Genomic DNA, 16,504 nt, shown 5'->3' with positions numbered 1-16,504 from the left:
TTTCATTTCTCTAGCTTTTTATATTACAAAGAGTAATTCATTCCTGCAGGACCAGTCCCAAGCATGACCCAATAATGCACTTCTAATATATGGTTTTGATAAGACTCCTCCAAAAAACCAACAACCCCCGCCCCCCAAATCCCAACCTGATGACCAAGAACTTTTTCAAGCTTCCTCAGCCTTAAGAACAAAGACTGTGGTCTCCTAATGGCTGTTTTTTTTTTCTTTATTTTATTTTATTTATTTATTTGACAGACAGAGATCACAAGTAGGCAGAGAGGAAGGCAGAGAGAGAGGAAGGGAAGCAGGTGCTCCACGGAGCAGAGAGCCCCATGTGGGGCTCAATCCCAGGACCCTGGGATTATGACCTGAGCCGAAAGCAGAGGCTTTAACCCACCGGGCCACCCAGGCACCCCTAATAGCTGGTTTTTAATTGAGTGCTCAGTGATTCCTAGAAGGAGTACTATAGAGCTAATACTTACCAAGCCAACCCAAAATTAAGAGTAGCAACAAAAACACTTACAGCTGTGTCAGTCCCTGTTTTAGGGGCTTAATATGTATTAACTTGCCAATCCCTACTGCAGCCCGATGGAATAGGTACTAGTCATCCTACTTTACAGATGAAGAAACTATAGCAGAAAGAGGTTAAAGTAACTTACTTAAGATCTCACAACTAATAAATGTCATGAGGTCAGGATATCAGGAAAGGGCTTCTTTTTTTTTAGGAACCCCCCCCCCCCCCATTTTATTTTATTTCTTTTCAATGTTCCAGCATTCATTGTTTATGCACCACACCCAGTGCTCCATGCAATACGTGCCCTCCTTAATACCCACCACCAGGCTCACCCATCCCTCCACCTCTCCCCTCCAACACCTTGAGCTTGTTTCTCAGAGTCCACAGTCTCTCATGGTTTGTCTCCCACTCTGATTTCAGGAAAGGGCTTCTTTTAAAAGTGACTTTGGAAGTACCTTTACTTTGTGCATCAGAATCAGTACAATCTGATTTATGTTTTATGGGGGAGGGGCACTTTGCATTGTTTCTTCAGATTTTGAATCCATAATTCATGCGGTTTTCCTTCTGCTATTGTAAATATTTGAGGGAATTAATTGTCATCTGTCTGCTTTTTAAATTTAAGAGACAAATATCTAAATCCCCTCTGACATACCTTGTTAAAGGGACAGGCTTCAGATTACAGAAGAAAGGCAAATGATTCTGCATGTTCTACTTCTGTTCTAGGGATTCCTAATACTAGAACAAGTTTCTTCAGTCACTAAGGGAGACCCAAAGGTCAATAGAGTTTAAGGAGTTCTGAGTGTTGACTTGCTCTTTCATTTTTATATATAGAACATGCTGGCGGGGGGAATGGTTAAAAACACCGTATAGTCTGACTGGAATCTAAATCTTAAAACCTATCATACTGGGAAAAGTAATTTTTAAATCGTGTCTATTTTATAGAAATAGCCCAATAAAAGAGGTATCTTGTTTGTATTATAAAAGTGTTCAGAGTTTTTTTGCATCAAAATACATTATGAAACTATTCCACCAACCTCTAGTGTAACCCCTTCCACAGCTGCTTGAGGAGTAGTCCTTTGACTCTGCCCACACCCCCAGAAAGCAAAGCTGGTCCTATTTCCCAGGCAGGCATATGTGATAGAATGATAAAGTGCTCCTGACACTTTCTGGCAGGAGTCAACAGCATTATTTATCTCAAGAAAAACAAAAATTAGCAGAGAATTGCCTCTTCAAATTCAAGCTTGCATTAAAACCTTAGAAATCTACCTCTTTATTGCCACTTCTACAGCAATTAGCATCATACATAAAAACTAATGGAATGGAATCCTGGAAGCTCAGTTCTCTCTTCTTCCATCTCCTCCCCTTGACCCTAACCCAGAAGAAAAACCTGTTAAATACTGCCCTGGCGTCAGCACTAAGAAATACAAATATTTAGGAAGCAACACAAATAAGGAAATTAGGAGAAAACGGGAACACTCATTGCTGATTTTTCCCACCCAAAGCCGCTCATACCTGCATTCTTCATCACTTTTGATGAGGGGATCAGAGCCTACGGTGCCCACCAGGAACTTGGGACTAAGCAAAGGCAGACGAACGTGCTGCAGCACCTAAGAGGTAATAAATACTGTTAAAGGCACGAGCTCCCACTTGCAGGGTATTTAAGAGAACATAACCCATGTTCCCATACTGGGTTTTCAATTGTTTTGGGATCTAACTGAATTAATTTGATTTAATTAATAAATAAAAAAGAGGGAGGGAAGGCACAAATACTAAACCTAAATTTATTCTACCATTTCAGTAATCAGAATAATCAGAAAATTGAAAGCATACTAATATCAATTTAAAATGCTATTTTGAGCTTTCAGCAATATGTTATAAACTCTTTTATAATTACCTTATATAACTGGACTATAATAATCTGGAAGAATATCCTATTAAATTGCTAAAAATATAGTCATAATAACAAGAACTTTAAACATTTCATCTAGTGACCACTTATGGCCCATATCATCCCTGTACTCTTCAAAACGTGATAGGATTTCCAAGCCACATTGGGATGGGAAGCAAAATAACTGCCATCCTTGCTTTCTTTTGTTCTTCTAGTACCATTCGGGTTCTGACTTGTACTATACCCTAACCTAGAGCTGAGGCAAAATAGAGAGGAAGACAAAGAGCAAAAGTACATAGTGATAAACACTTAAAATGTTTCTAAACACTATCTAATGATTTATTGGGAGACAGATGATCTCTGTTACAGTCTAACATAAGGGACAGTGACAACTGTTTCTTTTTTGTAAGTCAAATATATACTATTTCATCCACTACAAAAAAGACAGTTAGGTAGAGAAACATTTCCATCATACCTGGGGTAACTGAGGACGTCTTTCTTGAATACTATATTTGACCCAGGCCATCACTGCGTTGAACACCTGTTCTTCACTGCGAACATTTAGTTCATCACTAGATATTATATCAATGAGCTGATTGGCTGGAAGCAACATGAACTCTTCACTTTCCATCACCTGTTCAAAGTTAGGTAAGAATAAAGAAAAAATCCTGTGACTACATTTAAGGTACTGTTTCGATATTGTTCTTCAGGGTTATGGGACAAAGTTCTATTTCATAATGGAGCTTCAGTTCAAAAGAGTACGAGAGAAGAAAAAAATTTTAAAAAGGGAACGAAGATAGGCAGAGCACGGAGGGCTTTTAGGACAATGAAACTACCCTCTATATTACTACAATGATGGACACATTTGTCAAAACCCATAGAACGTGTAACAGCAACAGTGAACTCTAATTTAAATTATGGACTTTGGGTGATGATAACATGTGAATGCAGGTTCATCAGTTGTAACACATGTACCTCTCTGGTGCAGGATATTGATAACAGGGATAACAGTGTGTGTGTAATTGGGGTAAATGGGAACTCTGAACTTTCTGTTCCATTTTACCATGAACTTAAAACTGCTCTAAAAAATAAAGTTTAGGGGTTTGTGGATGGTGTGATCTCAGGGTCGTGAGATTGAGACCTGCGTTGGGTTCCATGCTCAGCACAGAGTCTGCCTAAGTTTCTCTCTCCCTCTCCCTCTGCCCCTCCCCTCCGCGTACTTTCTTTTGCTCTAAAATAAATAAAATCTTAAAAAAAAAAGTTTATTAAAAAAAGGGGTGGGGGAACAAAGGAGTGAACCAAGGACATAATTAAAATTGAGGAAAAATAATAACTTGTGATTCAAGCTACTTAAGAAAAAGGAAATCTGTTTTTCTATAATGAAGTATCAAAATATAAGTTTACATTCAAAATAAACTAAACTAACTACAATAAATTATAACTCCAAATATGAGGCATACAAAAAAATCAGAGGAAGCTTTTAGAGGAAGATTAGTGGCTGAAAGAGCAATGTCTGGTGCAGAAACACAAAGGGGCCAGTTTAAAAAAAGAAAAAAGAATGTGGGTATCAGCAATTCTGTAAGCAAGAATGAATATACTGAGGAGAGTGTTAGACCCATGAAAACCTGTGAGTATCAAACCACTCTGAGGAGCAACCATGGGGATCAAATGGCAACAAGGATATTACCATGTTGTGCAGTCCAGCCACAAATCCCAAGATCTTGTAAATCTTGTCATCAGTATGTAGAGTAAAAGGGGGCAGGTGCAAGGTGGAGGAGGGGGGAAACAGGACTGCTACACTCCATGTGGTTGGTTCTCCCATTCAGAAGACTGTGCTACCTGTCAAGTCTATTATTTATTAGTGCGGGAAGGATACCATTAAGAGTTCTAATTCCTACTGTGTAACCTCCAATGCAGAAGATGTACTCTCTCTCTCTCTTTTTTTAAGATTTTATTTATTTATTTGATAGAGGGAGAGAGATCACAAGTAGACAGAGCAGCAGGCAGAGAGGAGGGGAAACAGGCTCCCCGCTGAGCAGAGAGCCTGATTCGGGGCTCGATCCCAGCACCCTGAGATCATGACCTGGGCCAAAGGCAGAGGCTTAACCCACTGAGCCACACAGGCACCCCAGAAGATGTACTCTCTTAAGAGGGCTTTTTTTAGGATCAAAAAGTCAGAATATTTAGCAGGATAGGAGATAAGCCATAGCAATTTGGATATTTGATTAAGAATGTTTTTTCCCAAGTATGTCAGAAAAAAATGCAAATTCCAAAACCATGAGAGTCGTAAGATCAGCTGTACTTAAAGTAGAAAATACTAATGAACTGTATGATTTTCATAGGCACAAAGTTTCAAATCGTCTGAGTGAGAAACCTTCTGGAGGTCAGGAAATTAAATAGGCTACCTCCATATTTTAGCTGAGGTTGCTCACGCAGGTGACTCAGTAGTCAGAACGACTGCATTGTACTCTCTGTGGCAGGATTGTCAGAATTAGTAAATCAAACAAAGGACATACTTACACTAAAAAATTACTTGTTGTTCATCTGAAATTTATACTTAAGCTGGGCACCCTGTTTTTTATCTGATAACCCCATGATGGGGTTATAAAACCAAGAGCAAAATTCGGGGCCTGGCCCCAAATTAGGTGTGCTGGCCTTCACAGCATGAAGACTGTAGCCATGGCTGTATCTCACTTTCCCCTTATGAATATTTTCACTCTGACCTCTTAAACACAAAGGTGGTATCATATATCTCTGTGAAGCGCCTTAGCATTCTTTTGGATCTTGTTCGAAGTATAAATCCTTTTTCCCAACTTAGTGATTATAAACCAATGATCACCAAATTTAAAGTTTATGAATAAATCAGTATTACATTCACTAGTCACCTACTGGAAACACTAAATGGCAAGAAAACATGAACATCTGTGTGAGAAAATATTTGTTTGGCACTTAGCAAAGAGTAAAAATAATACTTTTGATAAACAAAGTCTGGTTAAATTGCCACTTCTCCTTTTTCCACCAAGAGGAAAAAGATACTAATGCTCACGATTAAAGCAAATCTAGCGCTGAAGTCTATCCTTGACCAAACAACCAGTTTAAGAAAATAATTCCTTTTTTTTTTTTAAGATTTTATTTTTTGAGAGAGAGAGAAGGGAGAGATGCACAGGCACAAGTAGTAGGGAGGGACAGTGGGAGAAGAGACTTCCTACTAAGCAGGGAGCCTGAGATCATAACGTGAGCTGAAGGCCGCCATTTAATCAACGGAGCCACCCAGGCGCCCCAAGAAAATAATTCTTTAAAGTATCTGTTTTAAGTAAAAGTTTACAGGAGATCTGAATTTTAAGTCCCACACTATTTTGGTAATGAGCTTACTTTTAGTTTCTTCAGATGAATACAGATGCAATTTGAAGAGTGAATAAAGCTCAAAGCAACAAGAGTGAATAAGCAAAGTCATCTAGAGTTGTTCTAACAAAAGTGAATGGTGAACTTAATGTTGAAAGACAATTTTTAAATTCATGTTTATGGGCAAAAATAACACTGTATGAATTAAGCTAGGTCTAATGAAATAGAAGGAAATTAAATATAGATTTAAGTTAGAGAATAATTTAAATGAGTTACATGTGTTAAGCCCCAAAGGGTGACAATTTTTCTGTCTGCACAGAACTAGTGAACAAACTAGTGCATTTTAGTCCATGAACAAGGGGATTTCATTATGGTATATATCAGGTTCACTTGAGAGGCCTGGTTAGAACTGGAAGGGATTCTAAAACTTTCTGTACTATTAAGGATATTCTTCAGATATTTGCTACTACTTTAGATCCAAAACACAAGCTATGGTTAAGGCAGAAAATTTTAAAAATCAACCTTATTTATTTTAAGTGTACAGATCAATCAGTTTTGAACAGTGTACTCATGTAACCATGATCTCAATCAAGATACAAAATATTACCATCATCCTAAAAGCCGGCAATTCTTAATATGGGGTCCAATGACTCTGGCAAATTATTTTGGAAATTCTCAGTGCTGGCAAATCTTTAGTTTTAGAGCGTAGATTTTGACATGTGAAAATAGTGGGATGAAACTAAGAGTCAAATCTATTTTTAAAAAGTTGAAGTAGTTAGATTACTTTAAATGAGAAACTAAATATTAACTTTAGTGAGGTATGAACTCCATTTAGTCATGGTGTATTCCACTTTTTATATTTAAGTGGAATCAATTTACTAATATTTTATTAAATTTTTTCATATCTGAATTAATGAGAGAGCTCTATTTGTAGTTTTCTTTTAGCATCTGTGGTTTTGACATCAGGGTGATTTTTGTCTTTATTTGGCAGCCTCTTCCTTTTTCTGAAAGACTTTATATAAAATTAATATTATGTCTTCCTTAAGTGTTTGATAGAATTCACCATCTGGGATGGGTATTTTCATTGTGGGAAGGTTTTTAAATTACTGTTTCAATTTCTTTCATAGATATAGGATTGTTCTGGTTTTGTTTCTTCTTGAGTCCGTTTCTATAATCTGTGTTTTTCAAAGAAGTTGTCCATTTCCTATCAGTTGTTGAATTTACTGGCAAAAGGTTGTTAAATACTCCCTTATTATGCTTTTTAATCTGAGGGATTTGTAGCGATACCCTCCTATTGGTAAATTGTGTCTTCCTCCTTTTATTCTTTTTTTTAAATTTTTTATTTATTTCTTATTTTTTTATAAACATATAATGTATTTTTATCCCCAGGGGTACAGGTCTGTGAATCGCTAGGTTTACACACTTCACAGCATAGCACATACCCTCCCCAATGTCCATAACCCCCCTCCCCCTCTCCCAACCCCACCCTCCCCCCAGCAACCCTCAGTTTGTTTTGTGAGATTAAGAGTCACTTATGGTTTATCTCCCTCTCAATCCCATCTTGTTTCATTTGATCTTCTCCTATCCCCCTAACCCCCCATGTTCCATCTCCACGTCCTCATATCAGGGAGATCATATCCTCCTTTTATTCTTGATCGATGTAACTAGAGATTCATCCAATTTTTTTTCAAAGAACCATTGGTTTTTTGCTCTAACCTTTATTCTCTTCTTCCTTCTACCTACTTTGGGTTTAATTTGCTCTTCTTTTTCTACCTTATAAAAGTAATCACTAGAACAAAAGCACAAATGTTCCTATATACCAAAACAAATAAAATAAAAATGAAGAGCAGAGACGATATCATATAGAAAAAGAAATACAGTAAATATAACTAAATTAGATACCTTTTATAAAAAATTAATATGATAGAGTAGAGTGCAAACATATCAGTAATAGAAATAGACAGATATGGGCTTTAACTGCCTATTTAAAGAAAAAGATTTTCAGGGATGCCTGGGTGGCTCAGTGGGTTAAAGCCTCTGCCTATGGCTCAGGTCATGATCTCAGGGTCCTGGGATGATGGAGCCCTGCATCAGGTTCTCTGCTCAGCAGGAAGCCTGCTTCCCCTCTCTTTCTGCCTGCCTCTCTGCCTACTTGTGATCTCTATCTGTCAAATAAATAAATAAATAAATCTTTGAAAAAAAAAAAAAAAGAAAAGAAAAGGATTTTCAAACTGGCTCACAAAGTAAAACTTAATTCTATGCAAATTCAAGAAAAATACCTGAAACATGATGCAAAAAGGCTACAAGTGAAGAGCAAATGGGCAAAGACACATCAGGCAGGTGGAAATAAAAGAAAACGAGAATTGAAAGCCAGGTATCAAAGTAGAATTAAGGCAACAAATGAAGTAATTCTGACAAAGGAGGATACTTTATAAAGCTAAAAGTCACAATCCGTAATTAAGATACAAAATTATATATAATTATGATTATATATGCATTAAGCAACATAGTGACCACCTATATAACTACAGATGAGGCAAGGAGAAACAGAAACACACTAATAATAAAAGACTTTAATACAGGGGCGTCTGGGTGGCTCAGTGGGTTAAGCCACTGCCTTCAGCTCAGGTCATGATCCCAGGATCCTGGGATCGAGGCCCACATCGGGCTCTCTGCTCAGCAGAGAGCCTGCTTCCCTTCCTCTCTCTCTGCCTGCCTCTCTTGTGATTTCTCTCTGTCAAATAAATAAATAAAATCTTTAAAAAAAAAAAGACTTTAATACATAGGTCTGTGGACAAAATAATATAAAAGAGCTAAGTAATATAATCAATAAGATAGACTTTATGCATATATCAAATACTATGAGAATAGAGACAAGAAAATATACTTCCTTTCCATGCACATATGGAATAGTCAGAAAAACTGATCATATATTATGTGACTAAAAAAGTCAGTAAATTTCATGAAGTAGAAACACTACAAACACTACAGTGCACTAAAACTAGAAATTAAACATGAAATTAAAAAAAACTCTTTCCACCTAAATATTTAAAATTTTGCTATTAATAGTTCCTGGTAGAGAGAAATATAAAGGGAGTTACTGTAAAACAACAACTGAGCGATAAAAATAAGAATCTATTAAATATATTTAAAACCGTGATCAAAGGAAAACTATGGCTTTAAACACTTATAGTAGTTAATGTAAAAGGATGAAAACCAAATTCTCAACTCAAACAGCTAGAAAAAGGACACAGCAAGTCAAAAGAAAACAAGGAAGGAACTAATAAAGGTAAAGCCAGAATGTAATGAAATAGGGAAAACAACTGTAGATCTAATTAGTAAGTTGAAATACTGATTCTTTGGAAAAACATGAATAAAACAGACATACCACTAGCTACCTTTTTCAAGGAAAAGAAACATTGAAAGCACATATATACAAAATGTAAAATATCAAGGAATAAGAGACGCCTTGGTGGGCTCAGTTGATTGAGCATCTGGTTTCAGCTCAGATCATGATCTCAGGGTGGTGAGATTGAACGTGGAGTCAGGCTCTGTACCAGTCATAGAGCCTGCTTAAGATTCTTTCTCTCCTCCTCCCTTTGCCTGGCCTATGCACCCCTCCTCTGCCCTCCACTCACAATTGTTCTCTCAAAAAAACAAAAACAAAAACAAAACAAAATAAAACAAAACAAAAAAACAACTAAGGAGCAAGTAACCATTGATGCAGAAATTTAACAATTAAAAATTACTTTGTACACCTCTACACAAATAAACTCAAAAATGTAGATAAAATTGATAATTTTCTGGGGAAATACAGTCTACCAAAATTGATCCTAGTAGAAAGGGGAAATTTCATAGAATAGAGAAAATTATCAATAAACTACTTCACATTAAAGCACCAAGCCCAGACAGTTTCACAAAGGAATTCTACCAAACAGAAAGGACATAGTCTCAATGTTGTATAAATTGTTTCAAAGCATAAAACATGCAGGAAAACTTCTAACTCATGTTCATGAAGTATAACATTTATATTTAACCTGATAAAGACAGCACAAGAAAATTAAAGATGAGCATCACTTCTGAATATCAACATAAAAACACTATATAAAATTAGTGAATAGATTCCAACATCACATTAACAGTAAACCATGACCAAAATGTGTGTATGTAGAATGCAAAGAGGCTTTAATTTTAGGACCTCATATATGTAATTCACAATAATGGGTTTAAGGAGAAAATTCATATCATTACCTCCATAAATACTGAGAAAACCCTTGACAAAATTCAATACCATTCCTAATAAAAAGCATCCAAGAAAACAGGAATTGTTGTACATGGATACTTCCTTAATATGGTAAGATATTCATACTTCAGTCTTAAAAAGAGCATATTACTTAATGGGAAAACACCAAAATCATTCCTAACAATGCCAGAAACAAAGTATGTCTAATATTTCCATTACTATTTAACATTTTACTAGAAGTATTAACCTAGCAACGAGAGAAAAAAAAACAACAATTAAAGCTATTAACAATTGGAGAGGAAATAGAACTACTGATAGGCAGATGATATGACAGGATGTTCAGAAAACTCTAAGAATCAATGGCAAGGGGTACCTGGGCAGCTCAGTGGATTAAGCCTCTGCCTTGGGCTCAGGTCATGATAGCCCTGAGCCCCTAGGATTGGCTCTCTACTCAGCAGGGAGCCTCCTTCCCCCTCTCTCTCTGCTTTCCTCTCTGCCTACTTTTGATCTCTGTCTGTCTGTCAAATGAATAAATTAAATCTTAAAAACAAAAAAAAGAATCAATGGCAAAAGTAACTCAAAGAATAAAAATTCCGTAAGGTAAGCTTTCATATACATTAATGGCAATTGGTTAGAAGCTTCATTAAGGGGAAAAATTACAAAAGGAACAAAAACATACACTTAGGAATAACAAGATGAAATGCACAAAATTTAAATGAAGAAAAGTATAAAATATTTCTGATTAAAAAAAAGAAGAGAACTGAAGAAATAGAAAGATGTCTCTCATTTAATATGATCCCAATAAATATATCAAGGTTTTTTCTTAGACCTAGATATGGTGATATTAAGTTCATTTGGAAAAATAAACACTGAGAAAGAGAGTTATACGGGAGGGGTATTAATAACCCTACTATGTATTAATATATACTACAAAGCCTCAATAATTAAAACATTGTAGAAAACAGTGTGGTAGTGCTGTCTGGCCTACACTAGAAGATCTAGAGCCCAGCATACACAGAAATTCAATATATAATAAAAATGTTATCTCAAATCACTGGGGGCAAAAAGAGACTTTTAAATAAATGATATTGGGACTAGTTGGGTATTTACAAAAAGATAGTAGTATTTCATATCCTATACAAGATAAACTCAGAGAGGCCATATTCAATACTAGAAAAGATATGGGTGAACTCCTTTGTACCTTGAGGAAAGGGAAAGGCTTCAAATTCCACCTGAAAACCCAGATACAATAAAGTAGAAGATTTATATATTTGACAATATAAAAAAAAAAAACTTTTTCATGACCAAAAATATCATAAGCAGAGTTAAAAGGCAAATGCAAAGTGGGAAAAAGAGTTTGTAACATGTAGCACAGATAAAAGGTTATCACTGTTAATATATAAAGAGAACTTTAAAACATTGAGAACAAAAATATATTGAATAGGAAAATGGGCAAAAGATAATAATAAACAATAACAAAAATTATATTAAAAAGGCCCCCTAAACATATGAAAGATATTCAACTTTACTTATGTTAAGAGAAATGCAAATTAAAACCACACCGAGATTCTATTTCTCATCTATAGACTAGCAAAAACCCAAAAGGTTGACAATATATTCTGTTAGCGAGGCTATGAGGAAACAGTCACCCTCATGTATTATGGTCAGAATGGTTCCATCCCCATAGAGGAGAATTTGGTGATATTTAACAAAATTACATATGTAGTTAACCTTTGGTCCTGCAGTCCCATTTCTAGGAATTTATCCTGAAAATAAACCTCCAACAACACTGAAATATTCACACACAAGGCTATTCATTGCAGACTTATTTATAACGGCAAAACACTGAACACCATCTAAATGCTCAAACACGGGAAACTGACTGAACAAACTGTGGTACACGCAAGGAGAAGAACAGCTGTGGAGAGAGAACAAGGAAGATCTCTATGAACTGATATGGAATGAATTTCAGAATAAATTAAATAGAAGGCAAAGTGCAAAAGAGAATGTATACAATGCTACCTTTTGTGTAGGACAGAAATGGAAATAATAAAAAACATGCATATGTCTGCTTAATTTTGCAAAAGTAAGCACAGGAAGGATAAATCAGACTACAAAGCACCAAAATAATAAATGGTACTGAAGGGCTATCATTCATCAACTAGAATAATAGTCTGAGTCCAAAATGTTAATCAATCACTCAGAACAAGGAAAATTCTTCCTTATAGCAGAATGTTTACAGAAAAGTGGGAATTTTTTAAATCACCATTTTACAACCATCATAGTAATAACTAATTTGGCAGAAATTATTAATGCATGGAAATGAACTTGAGTAGAAGTTTGATAAGGAGTAGGACACTGACATGGATTTGAAGCATCTCTCTGTAAAAGTTCTTACTAGTTAAAAAGGATAAATAATAACTTAATAGGAAACTTTAGGACTCCACTTAACCAAGTGATCAAAGTTTGCATAATCAGTAATGGGACAAATAGATACTATGTACTTCTGTGATGCACTGAGAAGGAAAAAAAATACACTTTTGAGTACTCCTGTCAAAATGTATATTGAATCTGCCCATAAGGAAACATCAGACAAGTTGCTTATGCTCTTAAATGTGGAGGAAACTACTACAGATTATCTAGAACTCAAAAACCATGACAACTAAAGGCGGTGCAATCATCTGCTCTAGAATCTGGACTGGAAAATAATTGTTATAAAGAACAATACTGAGTCAGTTGGTGAAACTGGAATGGGAACTATACATTAAATATTGCTTTTAATCAATGTCAAATTTCCTGAATTTGATAAATCAACTGCTGTAAGAGAATTCTATGTAAAAAAATGTCCTTGGTCTTAGAAAATACATTGAAATGTTCAAGAGTACAGGAATATGATGCATGCAATCTACTGTCAAATTGTTCAGAGAAAAATATTTGACATAACAAGAGAACAGTAACGAATGTGGCAAAATGTTAACAACTGGGATTCTTGGTAAGGGATATATGAAAGTTTTTTTTCTTTTTCTTATAATTTCTTATAAATTTCTATCTTCTTTCAAATAAAATTGAAGTTTTTCTTTTTTTTTTTTTTTTTTAAAGAGTTTATTTATTTGACAGACAGAGATCACAAGTAGGCAGAGAGGCAGGCAGAGAGAGAGGAGGAAGCAGGCTCCCTGCGGAGTAGAGAGCCCGATGCGGGGCTCGATCCCAGGACCCTGAGATCATGACCTGAGCCGAAGGCAGCGGTTTAATCCACTGAGCCACCCAGGCACCCCTAAAATTGAAGTTTTCCAACCTGATGGGTTAACAATGGTATCTTATTCTTTTGTGGGTTTTTTTAAAAGATTTTATTTATTTACTTGACACAGAGAGAGAGCACAAGCAGGGGAGCAGCAGGCAGAGGGAAAGGGAGAAGTAGGCTTCCCGCTGAGCCAGGAGCCCAAAGAGGGGCTCCATCCCAGTCCCCGGGGACCATGACCTGAACCAAACGCAGACACTTAACAGACTGAGCGACCCAGGGGCCCAAGGTATCTTGTTCTGATGTATGTTTCTTTAATTACATGTAAGGGTGACTAAACTTTCATATGTTTACTTACATTTGAGCCACCCAGGTGACCCTGTTTGCTTACATTTGAATATCTCCTTTTACACATTACTTATTCATACTCTTTACCTATTTTTCTATTTTTCATGGTTTTTCTCACTGAATTTGTATGAGTTTTATGGGAATTACTATATTTTTCCCTCATGTATGCTCCATGTATGAACTTGACATTGATTTTTTAATTTAGTTTATGCTGCTCTTATTGTTGTTATTGTTGTTACAAAGAACAAAAATCCTTAATTTTAGACAATCAAATTTATCAATCTTTCTTTATGGCTTCTTGGTTGTATCCTGGTTGGAAAGTTCATTTTTACTACCAGCCAACTAATAACTAACTTTTAGAATTTCATTTTTTAGGTTTAAATTATTCATCCATTGGGAATTCCATCTTTATTTTTTCCCTCAAATCACCATTTTCCTAATGACATTTATTAAACAATTCCACTTTCTTCCATGGACTTGAAATGTCAACTTCTGGACTCTTTATAGCTCAACTGATCAATACCTTCTCTAGTACCAAAACGTTTGTGATGTTTTAATATTTCTTAAGGCCAATGGTCCTAATCTTAATTTCTGGAAACTTACTGGCTTATGCATTATTATATATATATATGTAATGTCCTCATTCTTTAAAAATTAAAAAAATCCCTTCTGTTGCCATTTCATGATCTCACACTCCTGGTTTTCCTCTTCTCTCGTTATTCCGTTTCCTCAACCAGTTGTTCTTTCACTAACCATCCTTCAATGTTGGAAAAATGTTAAGGCTTTTCTCTTTTCTCTTCCTTCTTAGTGATCTCAGTGGTATTGATTTTTTGACCTTGTTTATAGTGCTTTTTTGTTACCAAAAAGTTTTAAATTGTTATGTAATCAAATATACCACTCTTTTATGGTTTCTGGGTTGAATCCTGCCTTAAAAGGATTAAGCCATCATAGTTTCATTGTGAGCTGATGAATTTTAATCTAAGTCTAACTTCTAAGATAAAAGACTCATAAACAGTGGTCTGGCTCAATATCTCTATTTACAAAATTAAATATATCTACTAAATAAATAAATAAATAAATATATATATATATATATATATGACATGTAAATATAGCAAATTAAATATATCTAAAACAAAACCCATGATCTCATCTCCTCAAACTGCTCGTTTCTCCAGTACATTTGTAGCACAAATTCCCAGAAATAGGACTGCTGAGTCAAAGAGTGTGAAAGAAGTGTGCAAATTTCCTTTCAAGGAGGCTGTTTCGATTTATATTCACACTAGCAATGTAGCTCCATTACCTTGTCTCCATGGTCGTCAACAGGATGTGGAATCAAACTTCTAGATATCTGTAATCTGATACATTATAATTTTGTAATCTGAGAAATGAAAAATAGTACTTTGGTATAGTTTTGTGTTTCAGCTATTATAAACAACCTGTAGCAGACTTTTGTATGTTTAAAGGCAATCTGAATGTGTTTACTGCCCATTTTTTGGTTACATTACTGGCTAGGTAATTGACCAGTAAGATTTCTTGCTGTATTAAAGAGATTATTGTCTGTGATAGCTGCAAGTATTTTGCTCCATTTTGTCTTTTTTTTTTAAAGATTTTATTTTTAAGTAATCTGTATACCCAACATGGGGCTTGAACTCACAACACTGAGATCAAGAGCTGCATGCTCTATTAACTGAGCCATCCAGGCACCACTCACTCCCTCACTTTGTCTTTGACTTTAATCTTGTTATTGCTTTTTTGTTTTGCTATGCAAAAAAATTTTTTTAAAGACTTTATTTATTTACTTGACAGACAGATCACAAGTAGGCAAGAGAGGAAGGCAAAGAGAGAGGGGGAAGCAGACTCCCTGCTGAGCAGAGAGCCCCATGTGGGGCTTGATCCCAGGACCCTGGTATCATGACCTGAGCCGAAGGCAAAGGATTAACCCACTGACTCACTCAGGAGCCCCCAATTTTTTTATTTTTATGTAGTCAAATCTATGTTTTCTTCTATGCCTTCTGTGTTAGTCAATTAGAAAGGCCTTTCTCAATTCAAGATTAAAAAGGAATTGCTCAAAAAAACCCCACAAAAAACAAAAAAGGAATTGTTCCATGTCATCTTCTAGTATTTTCATAGTTCTATTTGTATTTTTAAATCTTTGATCCACTGGAAATTATCCTGGTGAGAAGAGTGCAAAAGGGACCATGTCTTTGCTTAAAGCTCTTCAGTGGTTTTCTATTACTCTTAAGATTAAATTTCAAATTCTTCTTTTTCTTCTTTTTTAAAAGATTATTTATTTATTTATTTGACAGAGAGAGAGAGAGAGAGAGAGAGAGAGAGAATACAAGCAGGGGCAGCGGGAGAGGGAGAAGCAGGTGTCTCACTGAGCAAGGAGCCTGACATGGGGCTTGACCCCAGGACCTTGGGATCACGACCTGAGCCGAAGGCAGACACTTAGTGACTAAGCCACCCAGGCGCCCCTAAATTTCAAATTCTTAACATGGTCTATTAACTGCAGTATGATGGGGCTCTATTCTTTCTGTAAAATTATTATGTAATAACATCCTCTCTTTTGCTTTCCGGCTCTCACTGGGTTTCTTTCAGTTTCTCAACCTAGTTATACTCTTTCATGTCTCAGAATTTTGCAATCAGCTGTTACAGAACCAAAGTTAAATCTCTCTGTAATATGTCAAATCTCCAGGCTTCTTTGTAGCACCTATTAACTGTAATTATTTATGTAATTATGCATTCAGTGGATATACTCCCTGCCTGATTATAACCTCCACGAGAACGGACACTCTAGGCATCTTGTTCAGTACTACGTGTAGCCTTTTCTCCCAAGCACAGTGTCTGAAAACAGTAGCTTTTCACGTATTTATTAAATAAATGAATGAAAGATAATGTATTTAATGAAAAATACTTTTCATTTACATC

The 16,504-nt window shown here is 35.7% G+C and overlaps 1 protein-coding gene across 2 annotated transcripts in view; it reads right to left on the bottom strand.

Moving 5' to 3' along the window:
* The window catches only part of KLHL20 (kelch like family member 20), a 65,897-nt gene that overhangs the window by 29,832 nt on the left and 19,561 nt on the right, over positions 1–16,504 (bottom strand). For both annotated transcript variants that reach the window (XM_045983322.1, XM_045983321.1), the window contains 2 exons: positions 2,878–3,036; positions 2,027–2,121 (listed from right to left, as the gene is read on the bottom strand). In XM_045983322.1, coding sequence (XP_045839278.1) covers positions 2,027–2,121; positions 2,878–3,036 — 254 coding nt within the window. The remainder of the gene's footprint in view (positions 1–2,026; positions 2,122–2,877; positions 3,037–16,504) is intronic.

The sequence above is a fragment of the Meles meles genome, chromosome 17 (assembly GCF_922984935.1).
Source record: "Meles meles chromosome 17, mMelMel3.1 paternal haplotype, whole genome shotgun sequence".
In the NCBI taxonomy this organism is placed as follows: Eukaryota; Metazoa; Chordata; class Mammalia; order Carnivora; family Mustelidae; genus Meles; species Meles meles.
Note: the sequence above shows the minus strand (reverse complement) of the source record. Positions and strands in the feature narration are given on the sequence as shown.